The 10,663-nt window shown below is 66.3% G+C and overlaps 3 protein-coding genes across 3 annotated transcripts; 1 reads left to right on the forward strand and 2 right to left on the reverse strand.

Moving 5' to 3' along the window:
• Nucleotides 1-567, reverse strand: EMIHUDRAFT_98161 (hypothetical protein; the record flags this gene model as incomplete). The annotated part of the gene is made up of 1 exon (XM_005789106.1): nt 1-567. The coding sequence occupies one exon, from the start codon at nt 565-567 to the stop codon at nt 1-3; it is 567 nt and encodes a 188-aa protein (XP_005789163.1).
• A 1,656-nt stretch (nt 568-2,223) lies between these two features.
• EMIHUDRAFT_420859 (hypothetical protein) lies at nt 2,224-3,294 on the reverse strand. Its single transcript, XM_005789107.1, has 2 exons — nt 2,745-3,294; nt 2,224-2,602 (listed from the first exon to the last, which is right to left on the reverse strand). Exons 1-2 carry the CDS (start codon nt 3,210-3,212, stop codon nt 2,384-2,386), a joined length of 687 nt encoding a protein of 228 aa, XP_005789164.1. The 5' UTR covers nt 3,213-3,294; the 3' UTR covers nt 2,224-2,383.
• A 196-nt stretch (nt 3,295-3,490) lies between these two features.
• Nucleotides 3,491-5,746, forward strand: EMIHUDRAFT_462336 (hypothetical protein; the record flags this gene model as incomplete). Its single annotated transcript, XM_005789108.1, has 6 exons — nt 3,491-3,932; nt 4,154-4,252; nt 4,509-4,597; nt 4,709-4,747; nt 4,862-5,064; nt 5,295-5,746. The coding sequence occupies 6 exons, from the start codon at nt 3,491-3,493 to the stop codon at nt 5,527-5,529; spliced, it is 1,107 nt and encodes a 368-aa protein (XP_005789165.1). The 3' UTR covers nt 5,530-5,746.
• Nucleotides 5,747-10,663: the final 4,917 nt, after the last annotated feature.

Below are 10,663 nucleotides of genomic sequence, written 5' to 3' on the forward strand. Positions count from 1 at the left end.
CTACAATGTCCAGGAGAGGTCCAGCACGGCTCTAGGAGGGGTGCTCTCATGTCGCGCAGGTGCGGCGGCGCCCTCGCGCAGCAGCAGCTGCACCACCGACGCATCGGCGTTGGCAGTCGCGCGGTGCAGCACCGTGGCACCGCCTCTCTCGCGCGTCATCTTGGCGCCGCGGCGCAGCAGCCGGTCGACCACGCTGGCGGAGCGGTACCGCGACGCGAGCAGCAGCGCCGTCGACCCGTCCGCCGCCGCCGCCGCGTTGACGTCGCAGCGAGGGCTCGCGAGGAGCAGCGTGAGCAGCTGGCCGCTGATGCAGCCGCGCATGAGCGCGGTGAAGCCGGCGCTGTCAGGTGCATTGACGGGCGCCCACCCCTCGCGAAGCGCCGCTTGCACTGCCGAGTGCGCACCGCGCCGCACCGCCGCATGCCACCGTTCGAGCCGCTGCAGCTCCTCTTGCGGCGTCTGCGGCACGCGGATGGGTGCACTCGAGTGGCGGACGATGGCGAGGTCGCCGTCCTCTCCGGAGGAGCGTGATCTTCGCGCCAGCGTGATGGCCTCCGAGTGACGCATGTGCTGTCGGGGTGGGTCGATGCTGGGACGAAAGTGACTTTTGACGCCCCAATGTTTTCTTTTTATAAAGGATTTGTTAGAAAGAACCGAACGACACTGGGCACGGGACTGGCGCGCACTGGCACTAACACAGGTACACAGAGAAATTTAGTTGAATAGGAAGGTGAAGAACAGCCAGGCTCGGACTGGACACCAACGCGGTATGGGTGGACGCTAGACAGACGATGACGACACGCATGAGCGACACACAGACACAAACAGGCTCACAAGACACACAGTAAATTTCTCGTAAATTTTACCTTAGGGCGCGGCAACCGGCAGCTTAGCCCAGCCGGAGGCCCCGGAGATTAAGAAACCAGGACGGGGTGAGGTAGTGGAGGGGTTCTCTTTATTCGTGAGGTGTGTGCAATCGTTCAAAGTGGAGATCGTTCAAAGTTCAATATGTAACGAACGCAATATCGAAACGAACTCCCGCAGGGGTTGCCCCAACGTCCCGCGCCGGGGCAAGCATGCGCGAGGGCACTCTGGGACGCAAGCACGAGATGCGCCCCGCGGGAGCTGCGCGCCGCGAGTCCAGCGGTAGCGTCGGCGAACTTTTGCAGGCTTTACCCGCCTCGACCTTTGGCCCATCCCACGCTGCCTACACCTCGTGGAAGCGGCACGGCCACCCCACCTCGGAAGAGGCGCCCTCGACACACGTCTTTGGCACCGCGACGCGGGCCGACGGCCTCAGCACGAAAGATCTTCTATACTGCTCCAGCGAGGGTTCGCCGCCGCCGCCGCCGCAGCGGCTGCCTCAGACGACCGACGTCAACATCCTGACCTGGAGCAACGCGCCGCAGGAGCCACCGCGCCGCAGGCCCGACCTTGACGAGGCGGCGGCAGAGCAGGAATCACTCCGCCAGGCAGCCGCAGCTAGATCTCCCGCGCCCACCGCCCGGCGCGCCGACAGGACGGAGCCAGACCTGGACGAGCTCGCAAGGAAGTACAATGACCGCAAGCGCGGCTCGCCAGTCTCGGTCTCAAGCTGCCTGGTGCACATGCCAATTAGCGCCGAACGACCGCCCAAGAGCCCGCCGCCGCTCGTATCTATGCACTCAATCGGGCTTGCCTCGGCGCCGCACGCGGGGGTCGACGCGTACCACCCCCGAAGCCAGAGTTTCTCCTCCACTTTTGTGGACCCATATGACTGACAGGCTGAGGCATCTCGGGCCGGCCCGGGCAGCATCTGTGTTGAATTGGCGAGTAGTGGCTGTACACCAATCGGGCATATGGACAGCAGGCACCTGAACGGTTGCCACGCTCCATGGGGCAGGCGGGAATCCCGGGCCTCAAACGCACCATCAGGAGGGAAAGGAGGGTCGTGGCGGTGGTGAGGGCCGAGGCTGGTGGCGAGGCTGGTGGCGGCCAGGCTGGTGGCGGCCAGGCTGGTGGCGGCCAGGTGGGTGATGGCGGCGAGGTTGGTTGGGTTGTTGGGTTGGGTGGCGAAGCGGCGAGGCTCCAGCCGGCGGCGGCGCTCGCCAAGATAAATAAAAATGAAAACGGACGTCGGAGCTCGGACCACACACGCGAGACTCGCGCTCAGTCAGGCGTTGCCCCTCTTCTCCTCGCCTCTGCGGACTGCGCGGTCGACCCTCGCCTTGTGCTTGGTAGCTGAGTAGGAGTCCGTTCTCCTTATAACGTGAACGACTCAAACACGAGCGCGTCAGGTCCAGGCGCGCGAGTCTTTGGGGAAGTGCTGCCCCGCTCTCGGTCTCGCAACACATGCTGAGATCCAGCTGCCCCACCGCCCCGCGGTCCATCCCACCCCACCCCGTCACGCCCCCCTGCCCCGCCCGCCGCCGCGCCCTCCGCCGCGCCCTCCGCCGCGCCCTCCGCCTCGCCCTCCGCGCCCTCGCCCTCCCTCCTGCTGCCTCCCCTCCGAGACGTTGATGGCGCGGCCCTGCAGCATGTGACCGTTGAGCGCCTCCACCGCCGCCGCCCCCTCCTCCGCGATCTCCATGTTGACGAAGGCGAAGCCGCGCGAGCGCCCGTCCTGCGGAGACAAGTCTGGGGACGGGTCATAGAGAGGTCGCTGCTCGCACGCTGCGACGGGGGAGGCTGCTCCCTCGGGCGTGGGCCGCAGCGGCACGCGCGGGGGTCGTCGGCAGGAAGGTTCTGAGAAGTCTACCCCGCGCCTCATCCGTCATCACGTTGACGTGCACCACGTTGCCGTACTCTCCGAAGAGGTCGGCGAGCTCCTCCTCGACGACGCCGAAGGGCAGGTTGCCCACGTACGCGCGGAACGCCGCGCGCGCCTCCGCCGGCTTCCCCGCCGCCATCCGGTCCTTCATCTCTTGCGGGTACTCGACCAGCTCCATGTCCTCGGGCAGCCGCGCGAGCCGTGCGACCGACTGAAACCACTCGTGGTCGCAGTTGGAGCAGCGGACCCGCTTGCCCGCGCCGGGGCCCAGCGCGTCCTCCTCGACACTGTACGACGCCTTGCAGTTGGAGCATGTGATGACGCACGGCCGCTCACCGACCGCCGCTGCGCCCTGCATGGCGGGCGAGCCGGCCGTGCGCGGAGCGAGGCCGGCGGCGCGGAGCGGCGCCGCGGCCCGCGGCGAGAGACTGAGCGACAGCAGGGCGGCGAGCGAGACCAGCATCTGGAGGGGGGCTTTCCGGTTTGGCGCAACCGCGAGCCAAACGTGGGGGGGGGGGCCGCGGCGAGGAGCGCCCAAGCGGCAGCTGCTGAACGAGCTCAAGGTGTGGTTTCTTTTGGCTCGTTTTCTCAGACCTACCCTACCTACCCCCGGCATCAGGTCCGCCAAAGCAAAAAAAAGAATACGGGTGAGCTCGGATTTTTCGCCGCCTCATTCAGCCGCGCGCTTGTTGGTCCTAGCCACATCCCCCCGCCGGCAGTGCTCCTCCTGTGCCTTCCAGAATGGAGACGCAGCAACTCGCCACCACGCCCGCACGGCGCAGGCATCCGCGGCTGGCGCTGCTCGGCGCGGTGGTGGCCGCTGTGGGCCTCCTCCTCGTCGTTGGCAGCGCTGGTGGCCGCCAATTGCTCTTTGAGGAGGCGGGCGAGGAGTACGGTCTGCTCGACTTTATGGGCGAGACACGCGTGCGCAGCTTCATGGGCGGACATCGCGTCCCGCTCTCCGAGGCGACGCCGGCCTCGGACCTCATCGAGCTGCCGAAGGGCTGCCACTTGCGCACTGGCCTGATGACCACGGCGCTCAACATCTTCATCGACGACTTTCTAAGAGGGGGGCCGTGGCCGCGGCCGGCGGGGAGGCCGTCGCGCAAGCGGCTCGTCTCCCAGCTAGGCACCTCCCTCCTCCTCCACAACAAGACCTTCACCGGCAGCACCGCCTCGCCTCGTCTCTGCGGCGCTGGCTGCCGCCTCCACCTCGCAGTGCTGTATCTGTGAGCAGGCATCGACATCGGCCACGTCGAGATCGGGACATGCTGGATCCCGGGCCCCGAGGGCAACCGCCTCCTCCCCGACTTCCTCGCCGTCCACGTCACCGGCGTCCAACTCGCCTCTCCGCCTCGGCTGCTCCCTCGACCCGCCCGGAACCTTCTCGGAGCCTTCCTGCAGGCATCAAGCTGGCCCTCCGCCTCAACTACACGCTCGAGCAGGCGCACCCGTGGGGCTCGGTCCAGCTCGGCGGCGGGACCATCGACACCACAGTGCAAGGCGACACACCAGCACCGCACCGCCCCTGAACCAAACCACTGCCGGCCCAACTCCTTCGCCTCTTCCCCGCACCTCTCCCCCGCACCTCTCCCCCGCACCTCTACCCCGCACCTCTCTCGCACCTCTATCCGTGCCCCTTCCGCACCTTTCCGCAGCAGCCGAGATCCCCCCGAGATTTCCCGAGACTAGGCGCCACCCTGATCAGCTACCGCGAGATCTCTCAGATCACACACCGAGATGACTCGAGATTGCCTAGGCGCCATCCTGATCAACTACCTCGATCTGCACGACTTCAACAACACGATCAAGCACTGCGGAGGGCTGATGGGCACCTCCGAGCTGAAGGCACAGACGCAGCCGAGATGCAGACGAGATGCAGCCGAGATGCAGAGCAATGCGGCCGAGATGTCGTTGAGATACGCCGAGAGAGAGCCCCCCCCCCTTTCTGCCCCGCAGGTGCACGGGCTTCTCAACCTCGAGAAGGAGACGATGGAGGCGCCTCCCGCCCCTCCTCCCCCCCCCCCGTCTTATGGAGGTGTAATCCATCTCCCCTCACCCTCCCCTCACCCTCCCCTCACTCTCCCCTCACCCTCCCCTCACCCTCCCCAGGCCGACGACCTCTCCGCCGACCAGACCTTCGTGCAGGAGCAGTGCAACGGGCCGAGCTACTGGGACTACGGCCTCGGACCACGCCCGGACGGGCTGGTCGACGCCATCAACCACGAGGTGCGACGCTCCTTTTGGAAGGACTACGTGGCCCCGCCGCCCTCGCCTCCGCCGCCGTACTTGTGCGACTGCGAGTGGACGCTGGAGTCCGCCAAGCGTAGATGCGGAACACGAGAGGCAGCCGAGAGATACAGCCGAGATACAGCCGAGATGCAGCCGAGATGCAGCCGAGGTGCAGCCGAGATGCAGAACACCGGCCTGCCGCGTATTGCGAGTAGCCCTCGAGAGGCGAGGCGAGCTCGACGTCTGTTTAGCTGCCGCTGCGCTCGCTGCCCCCCTCGCACCCGCACCCGGACGCTCTCTCCTCTCGACGCAGGTTCGCCTGCCCGCACTCTGAGCCGCTGCAAACGGCAAAGACGTTCGCGGAGGACGACGGCTCGGCCTGCTTCGTGCACTGCTGCGTCGACCAGCACTACCGCGAGGTGTACGCGAGGCAGCCCGCGGCGGCGTCGTACGGCTCCTATTATGCAGGGGAGGAGGAGGGCGAGGAGGAGGCGGAGCAGGACGGCGAGGAGGAGGTCCAGGCTTCACGAGGGTGGTTTACCTTCTGAGGCGCGCACCGGTGCCCGATGTGGGTGGGGGCGCGTGGTGCGGGGAGGGCTCCGGGTACAATGCATGCGAGGGGGGCGGTGGCGCAGCAGGGCTGCGTCTGTAATGAACTCTCGCTGCGTGTGCAGATGGGGCCCTGCGCTTGGAATCCTCTCTTGTTATCCTATCCCGTGATGTGCCATGCGTGTCCGTCTTTCCTTTTCAAACCATTATTGTACACGCGCTGGGGAGACGCCCCCACGCTGCAAAACCATACACCTTTGGGCCTTGCTCCCATTGCACGCTTCGTTTTATAATTAAAACGGCACTTGGAATGCCGTGGGGCTCTTGTGTCTTGACACATGACACTCGGCTCTCCTCGGCACTCGGTTACTTCCCCCAGGATTGGTCTTCTCTGGACTCTGCCTGCGGGAACACCCTCGGGCGGCCGGGTGGGGCTGCGGCTGGAGCTAGCATGGCTCGGTAGAGCCGAGACCCCGTGTTGAGGCGGCGCTCCTTTGGGCGGCTGTTGAATCACAGCAGATTCGACCTCATCTCTCCGTACTCGGCGGCGCTCCAGAGAGGCGCCTGCTCGGGCCGAGCGTTTTTGATCCCTCGGTCTGTGGGCGCCCGCCCGCCGCCTCTGAGGGGGTCGGGCCCCCTAGTCTGAAAACAAAAACAAGCTCGAAAACAGCCAAAATCAGCGCCTGCGAGAGAGGCACTGCGCGCCGCTGACCTCATGTGGGGATGTGTGCCGACACCAATACTGATCTAAAACCTGGAGACCCTTGTTCAAAGCCGACCCTAAGCGCCATCCTTCCTGCTCTCACCTGATGCTGCCTCCCCGCGCCGCCTCCTTGGCCCCCTTGGGCGTATTTCTACTCCCAGTGGGGGGCCTGGGGCCCCGCCCCCCCCCTTGTTTTCTGTGTTCTGTTTTTCAAAACGCCCGCCCGCCCGCCACCCCGAGGCGGCTCGGCCCCCCACAGACCGAGAGATAAAAAACGCTCGGCCTCGTCGATGAAGGCGACGAGCTGCTCTGGCGAGAGGCCAGACAGGCGGGCGCCGATGCGGTGGGAGGCCATCGGGGTGTGTGGGGGGGAGGCCCCGGGGGGGCGGCTGCTGGGCCAAACGCGTTTCTTTTTCAGGCTCTTCTGTTGAAGTCACTTTCGGGGCAATTCCCAAGGGGGCTGGCTTCACCGGCGGCTTGGGGCAAACGTAGATTTCCTGCCCAGCGTAAGGATATTTCTTTCATTTATTTCGTCTTTATTTCGTGCCCCACCACGGCAAATTTGCGAGAAATTTCTTCGCCCTCAAGTTTCGCCCCTTTCCGTTTCGGAAGATACTGATGCCAGACAGAGGCCAGACAGACGGAGGGAAAAAAGAAATCCAATTTACCGTTTTTTTCCGCTGCGCGTTTCAGTGTCATTCATAAACGGGCGAGTAGCGGGAAGACCGTCGATACTCCGGCGGAAGAGTGCTCCCCCGCCGCCCCCTGGGTCACCCCGAGTGACCTCGCAGCCCACGCCGTGAGGCGCTGCTGTCAGGGGAATGTTGGGGGCGCGCAAAGCCGCTCGGAAGAGACGGCCAGGAGCCAAGGAGCGGCCGGAGCGCGGCGAAAGACCGAGGGGAAGTGGCCGCCGCATACAGCCTCCGGCGGGCCTCCGGCGGACGCCTGCGGCGTGGCGCTGCGCGCGACCGGCCCCTTCTCGGTGCGCTGCAGGACGCCCTCGCTCAAACGCGCACCTGCCGGGTCGGGGCAGTCACGGGACCGGCTGAAATTGCGGCCGCAGCTGCTTGGGGGGGTGAGGATGGCCGGGCTTGAACGGCTTCTCGCGAGGTACCCGCATCCCGACGCAGCAGCGATTTCGCACCCTCTAACTTTTCGCGGCCTTCGCCGGCGCTGGCGCTGGGTAGGGACGAGAGTCCAAAATTCTTTTTTTCGCCCTCCGCCCGCGCCGAGCAATCGAGCTCCTCTGCGGAGCCGCTGCGCAAAAATGGGCTCAGGCTCTACAGTCTGTCAGCAGCCTACCAGCCTACCAAGCCCAATCGACGTCCTCCTACGTGGATCGTGGTCGGAGTGCGCGAGGCGCGCTTCTTCAGCGTCCCCTTCCAGCCGCGGCGCCACGCGGCACGTCCCCTTGACGGCGTGCTCTTGGTCGGCAGCTGGGCGAGGATGTGCGAAGCGAGGTCCGGCGAGAGGACTTCGGAGAGCACCCACCAGTTTAGACCACTGCTAAACACGACCAGATTATTAGTCCTGTTTACGATAAACTGGGTCTAAACCTGGTATGTGTAATGCCCCCCCCCCCCCCCGCGCAGCGCACCGCCGGCACCACCGACCCCAGCAAGCTGACTGCAGAGCTTTTGCGCGAGGAGCTGAAGCTGCGGCGCGAGCGGCGAGACGATCGACGTGCCGCTGCGCTCGAGCTAGCCCGTGCTACTCGCCGCCCTGGTGCGTGCCCGCGCCGCGGCTCCCGACGTGCCGCGACCCGCCGCCGCCCCCCCAGCAGCCGCGGCGGGTGGCGGTGGCGAGGCTCTCATCGCACCTACGGATGGCGTGGAGAAGCTGGTCGGGCAGCGCGTCGAAGCCGTGGTGGGAGGACGAGGATGGGAGCACGGACTGGTTCGCCGCCACCATCGTCGCCCATTGGCCGACCAATAGCGAGCACGACCGGCTGCTGATGCACTTCGACGATTAGACCCCCATAGTGCCGGTTACGGCTTAGTGGACGGACCCTCCGCCGCGGAGCCTCCTCCGGGCACCCGACACTCTCTTCCCCTGCACTTACATAGGCTCGTCGACAACTCGTGGGTACGGCTTCTCGACACAGCAACCTCCAACCAATGATCTCTGTAGACAAATTAGACTCTCTCTACGTAGAACAGCATGGTGTACATAGGGGTGCAGGTACGACCCGCCGTCGCTGCTCCGCCCCTCCGTCGCGCGCGCCGCGCGCGCGCTGCCGCCGCCGCCGCCGCCGCCGCCGCCGCCCCCTCCTCGCCGTCTTTCCCTCCACCTGCGCGCGCGCACGCGGCAGCATCCCAACCCCTACCCTCGTAGCCCGCCGCCCCCCCGCCCCCGCCCCCGCCCCCGCCCCCGCCCCCGCCCCCGCTCCCAAGCGCCCCTTCCCCGCTTCCCCGGTGCGGTTAGGGCCTGTGTCTCGTGAGAGGGTACATGTACCCGGCCCTTGCCCATGCCGCCTGCCGCCCGCCGCGTACCATTTCTAGCTCGGATTGTATCCGGATACCTTGAGTTATGCCGGGACGAGAGCGCCCCCGCGCCTGCCCCGTCGCAGCGAGTCAAGTCAAGTCAAGCCAATACGAATGAACGAAAATCACAAAAATCATTTCTGCGCCACAGGCGTCAACGCTACTCACATTCCACATCGTCCACGTCTCACGACGAGTTCAGCTCTGTACACTACATGTACATGTGTATACCATGCACATTCACGTACGCGCCGCCGGTCTGTCATGGCCACGGTTCCAATTTCCATTCTCCATTCACACGTATCCGTAAACGTAGAACTTGCACACCGTCAGCCCCGTCGCAGACGGCCGGTTGAGGTAGATGTAGCGCCCCAACGCGTTGATCTCCACCTCCAACATCACGTTCGATGACACGCTCACGTCCGACTTCACCAGCGCGTTGCCCGTGTACGTCTCTGCCGTCGTGCCGAGATAGATGTCAATGCCGGTCAGACGCTGTGGGCAGCAGTCGTTGCGGTTCTGAAGCCGCACGTAGCGCACATACACCTCGCTCCCGAGGTTGACGCCCCACCATTGGCTTGTGTAGTGGCCGCACTCGGCCCACGGTCGTCCCGTCGTGCTGTCGGCGTATGACAGGTCGCTCACGGGCGCCTGCTTGTCGTAGATGCTCGAGTCCTGGTAAGTGGTGGCGGCGCTGAGGTCGAGCAGCTGCACCTCAGGCGGCGGCGGCGGCGGCGGCGACGATGACGGTGCAGGCGGCGGTGGCGGCGGCGACGGCGGCCCAGGCGGTGCGGCTGAGGCGAAGACGTAGAACTTGCACACCGTCAGCCCCGCCGCAGACGGCCGGTTGAGGTAGATGTAGCGCCCCAACGCGTTGATCTCCACCTCCAACATCACGTTCGATGACACGCTCACGTCCGACTTCACCAGCGCGTTGCCCGTGTACGTCTCCGCCGTCGAGCCGAGATAGATGTCGACGTCCGTCAGCCGCTCCGCGCAGCAGTCGTTGCGGTTCTGCAGCCGCACGTAGCGCACATACACCTCGCTCCCGAGGTCGACGCCCCACGTGTGGCTTGTGTATTGGCCGCACTCGGCCCACGGCCGTCCCGTCGTGCTGTCGGCGTATGACAGGTCGCTCACGGGCGCCTGCTTGTCGTAGATGCTCAAGTCCTGGTAAGTGGTGGCGGCGCTGAGGTCGAGCAGCTGCACCTCAGGCGGCGGCGGCGGCGGCGGCGACGGTGACGGTGCAGGCGGCGGTGGCGGCGGCGACGGCGGCCCAGGCGGTGCGGCTGAGGCGAAGACGTAGAACTTGCACACCGTCAGCCCCGCCGCAGACGGCCGGTTGAGGTAGATGTAGCGCCCCAACGCGTTGATCTCCACCTCCAACATCACGTTCGACGACACGCTCACGTCTGACTTCACCAGCGCGTTGCCCGTGTACGTCTCCGCCGTCGAGCCGAGATAGATGTCGACGTCCGTCAGCCGCTCCGCGCAGCAGTCGTTGCGGTTCTGCAGCCGCACGTAGCGCACATACACCTCGCTCCCGAGGTCGACGCCCCACGTGTGGCTTGTGTATTGGCCGCACTCGGCCCACGGCCGTCCCGTCGTGCTGTCGGCGAATGACAGGTCGTTCACGGGCGCCTGCTTGTCGTAGATGCTCAAGTCCTGGTAAGTGGTGGCGGCGCGGAGGTCGAGCAGCTGCACGTCAGGCGGCGGCGGCGGCGGCGAGGCGGACGGCGGCGGCGGAGAGGGCGAGGCGGACGGCGGCGGCGCAGGCAAGGCGGAGGGAGGCGGCGGCAGAGGCGGCGGCGGCGACGGCGAGGCGGACGGCGGCGGCGGCGACGGCGAGGCGGACGGCGGCGACTCAGGAGGGTACCCCGGCGGGGCCGCCGGCGGGACCTACGGCGGTGGCGAAAGCGCCGGCGGCCGAAGCGGCGGCGGCGACGG

The sequence above is a fragment of the Emiliania huxleyi genome (assembly GCF_000372725.1).
Source record: "Emiliania huxleyi CCMP1516 chromosome Unknown EMIHUscaffold_13, whole genome shotgun sequence".
NCBI classification, from domain to species: Eukaryota; Haptophyta; order Isochrysidales; family Noelaerhabdaceae; genus Emiliania; species Emiliania huxleyi.

Bases quoted from the DNA above. Each gene is read 5' to 3' on its own strand.
- EMIHUDRAFT_420859 (XM_005789107.1), bottom strand. From the start codon at position 3,212: ATGCTGGTCTCGCTCGCCGCCCTGCTGTCGCTCAGTCTCTCGCCGCGG. The intron at 2,603-2,744 runs GCGCGGGGTAGA...TTGTCTCCGCAG, and splicing joins TCAACGTGATGACGGATGAG to GACGGGCGCTCGCGCGGCTT.